At 26.1% G+C, this 3259-nt stretch overlaps 1 protein-coding gene across 1 annotated transcript in view; it reads left to right on the top strand.

The window, feature by feature from the left end:
* LOC106788060 (tachykinin-like peptides receptor 86C) overlaps positions 1–3259 on the top strand; it is an 18652-nt gene that overhangs the window by 2740 nt on the left and 12653 nt on the right. Inside the window, exon 2 of the mRNA XM_014750981.1 lies at positions 2877–3090. Within this exon, the coding sequence (XP_014606467.1) occupies positions 2877–3090 (214 nt within the window). The remainder of the gene's footprint in view (positions 1–2876; positions 3091–3259) is intronic.

The raw sequence follows: 3259 nt of genomic DNA, 5'->3' as shown, positions 1-3259 counted from the left end.
CAATATTTTCCTTAAAGTTTTCAATTAGTCTCGCAATTTGTTCGCTTTTAAAATTTTTATTCAAACGTTTATAAAGAATATAAATATACATATATAGATACATATACACATAGAAATCTTTCTATGCATAAAATAGGCGTTTGTACACGACAGGTCTATGAAGAAAAAAGAAAGAAAGAAAAAAAATAAAAAGAAACTTTGTACAAACATCATGATTGCATGCTTTGCTATCGATCCTACTTCGAGTAAAGAAAAAAAAAAAAATAACAGATGTTATTTTTGTTTCATGTTAACGTGTTTCTTTATGTTCGATGAAAGAGAGGCTTCACTTTATAAATAACATTGACATATGTACATATTAATATTCGATAAACTTAACCGTAATAACTAGTTTTTATATTATTATTATTTTTTTCTTTTTTTTTTTCCTTTGACAAATTTATTGACATAAAAACGACGAACGCAGGATCAAAAGAATATGATTGATACAAGTCGTAGAGAAAAGTCAGGAAAAAAAAAGAGAAAAAAGTTTCTACCGAAGAGAAAACATTGATGATCCCCGCCAAATCCTTCCCCCTTTTTTATAGACTGGATTTTGTTTTTTTTTTTGTTTTTTTTTTGACTATCGTGATTTTTATCCCCCCCTCGAGAATACAGAAAATTCGATGAGGTGACACGTGTCAATGAAAGGTACTCTCAGCATTTATCATTTTCGTCGAAACTCTTTTTTTTCATATTTTATGTTCTCTTTCTTTCTTTCTTTTTCTTTTTTTTTTGGTTTATAACAAATTGGAAACGGAGTGAAATCGATAAACGATTTTGATAACAAAAACAAAAACAATTATAGAAATAGATTTTTCATTTTTGATTACAATATTGTTATAAATAATATTCGTATTAAAATATGAAAAAGTATTTTTTTTTTTACATTATTTTTATTTCTTTCGTTGTATCTCTGTTGCTCCAGCGAACAGTTCTGTTCTTATTTTTTTTTTTTTTACAAGTTAAACGATAAATAAAACGACAATGAAAAAACAAGTGTGATTTTCGATAAAAGACGCTTTTAAAAAAAACACCTGCAGAGTTCGTGGAAATACAGTTTTTTTCGTTCAACTTTCGATTACGATAGAAAAGGAGTATTATGAAATATTGCTTTGAAAAAAGTTAGAATAAAATTGTGAATATATTTACATGATCGATTTTTTGGTATCTACTTAATAATTTTCACTTAATTAAACACAAAATGAAAAACAAGTTAAATCCGTGTACGTATAATCGGATAATTAGCGTTATAAAAAGTTTCTATTGTTTTCTTTCGAATAGTTTTTTTACTTAACAATAATTTTCTACTAAGCACACATTTATTATAAGCTTATTACGGGAATAAAAGCTGAGTCAACACCAAAGGAAAATTAAAGATGGGAACTTGCTTATATTATATTTTATCGGTGGAGAAATTTAATGGTTTACATAAATTACTTTTCGCGAAAGACGAATAAAAAATGTTCGATAATGTCAGAGAAACACTTATTGGATCATTGAACCATCTTTTTACCAATATGTAAAAATGTTTAATTTTATTATCCATTTTTTCACAATATTTTTCTGAAATTTACTATCCGATAATTTTCATATGTTGAGAATCGATTAAAAATTTACAAATACATCGTTTAATTGAGATATACTTTTCATTTTTTTTTTTTTATCACGATAATTTTGTTTTGTAATAAGGACAACAACAATTAAAAATTAATTAACGATGGGAGAAAAAAAAAAAAAGAGAAAGAGACAATACGAAATAAAAATAATTCTATTCAGGTTAATTTAAATTATTTATTTCTCGTATACATTAGGAACAAATAAAAATTAAAATTTCATTATTGTAAGGGTGATTCTCCAAACTGTGTCATCCAGATGCGCTAAAGTACATCTTATGAATATTTAACTATTCTTTCTTTCTCTCTTTTTTTTTTTTTTCTCTCCTCCTCTTTTTCTCTCTCATTCACTTTTCTCGCGAACGTGACAAATTTGATTTGTTCCGTATCTTATGATCGTGATTATTTTTATCGTAATTACGATTATACATTTATATAAATTAAATGAAATTTAAGTGAAGAATTTAAACAAAAAAAAAAAAAAAAAAACAACAACAACAATAAGGCTATTAGATACAACGAAAAAGAAACAAAACGTTGTATAACAAGTTACATTGGTAATCTTTCCTTGAAATTTGTTTAAATCACTTGTACAAATGAAAATTATTTGCATAAGGAAATTGAAACGTTAATGTAGAAGTACATAAGTAAATGGTTACGTAAGTGGATATGCAAATATAGATGCTTGCGGATTTATTCTCAAAATAATCAATGAATTTAACCGTGAACAATTTAACTGAAAGTATCACTTTTCAATTACGATAACGTTACCGTTACCATTGCATTACAGATTTTCTAAACTAAATCGAATTTTAAATAGATCGAAAACAAATTTCAAGGAAAGTTTTAAGATCGAATAATCTACGAATAATTGATTCGTTAAAAGAAACAACCAACCTGAGTCTTAGATAAAAAAGAAAGAAAGAGAGAAAAATTACGAATTCGAAGAAATTCAACGTAATTCCTAGAAAGACAAGTTTACAACTTTAAATGGCACAAATTTAAAATCCAATTAATAGACCATTACGACTGACTTTTTTTTTTTTTTTTTATTTCAAGGGAAAAAATTCTTACTTATTTTCATGGTACACATATATATATATATATATATATATATAATACAATTTATTCGTTGGAAAAGAAAAAAAAGAGAAATGTCGTTATTAATTTTATTATTGAATTAAATGTTACGTTTTTTTCTTATTTTTTTTTTTTTTATAGCACATCGTCGGATGCGTACGGTTACCAACTATTTCTTAGTAAATCTCTCGTTGGCAGATCTGATGATGTCATTATTTAACTGCGCCTTTAATTTTATATATCTTCTAAACTCTAATTGGCCCTTTGGTGTCGTCTACTGTACTATCAACAACTTTATTGCCCACGTGACCGTTGCATCAAGTGTCTTTACGTTGGTGGTAATATCTTTCGACAGGTATGCTCTCTTTATCTTTTTCTATTTCTATTTTTTTTTTCATTTTTTTTTTTTTTCTTGTGCTATATTTCTTGTCCGTTTTTTATACATATCTGCATATTCATTTTATATACATACGTACGTGTATTTGTATGTTATATATTGCATGTGTAATAAGTGGTTTGAGAAT

This window comes from Polistes canadensis, unplaced genomic scaffold (assembly GCF_001313835.1).
Source record: "Polistes canadensis isolate GaletaPanama2010 unplaced genomic scaffold, ASM131383v1 scaffold_123, whole genome shotgun sequence".
Lineage (NCBI taxonomy): Eukaryota > Metazoa > Arthropoda > Insecta > Hymenoptera > Vespidae > Polistes > Polistes canadensis.
The sequence above is the reverse complement of the archived record's forward strand: the minus strand, read 5'-3'. Positions and strand labels throughout refer to the sequence as shown.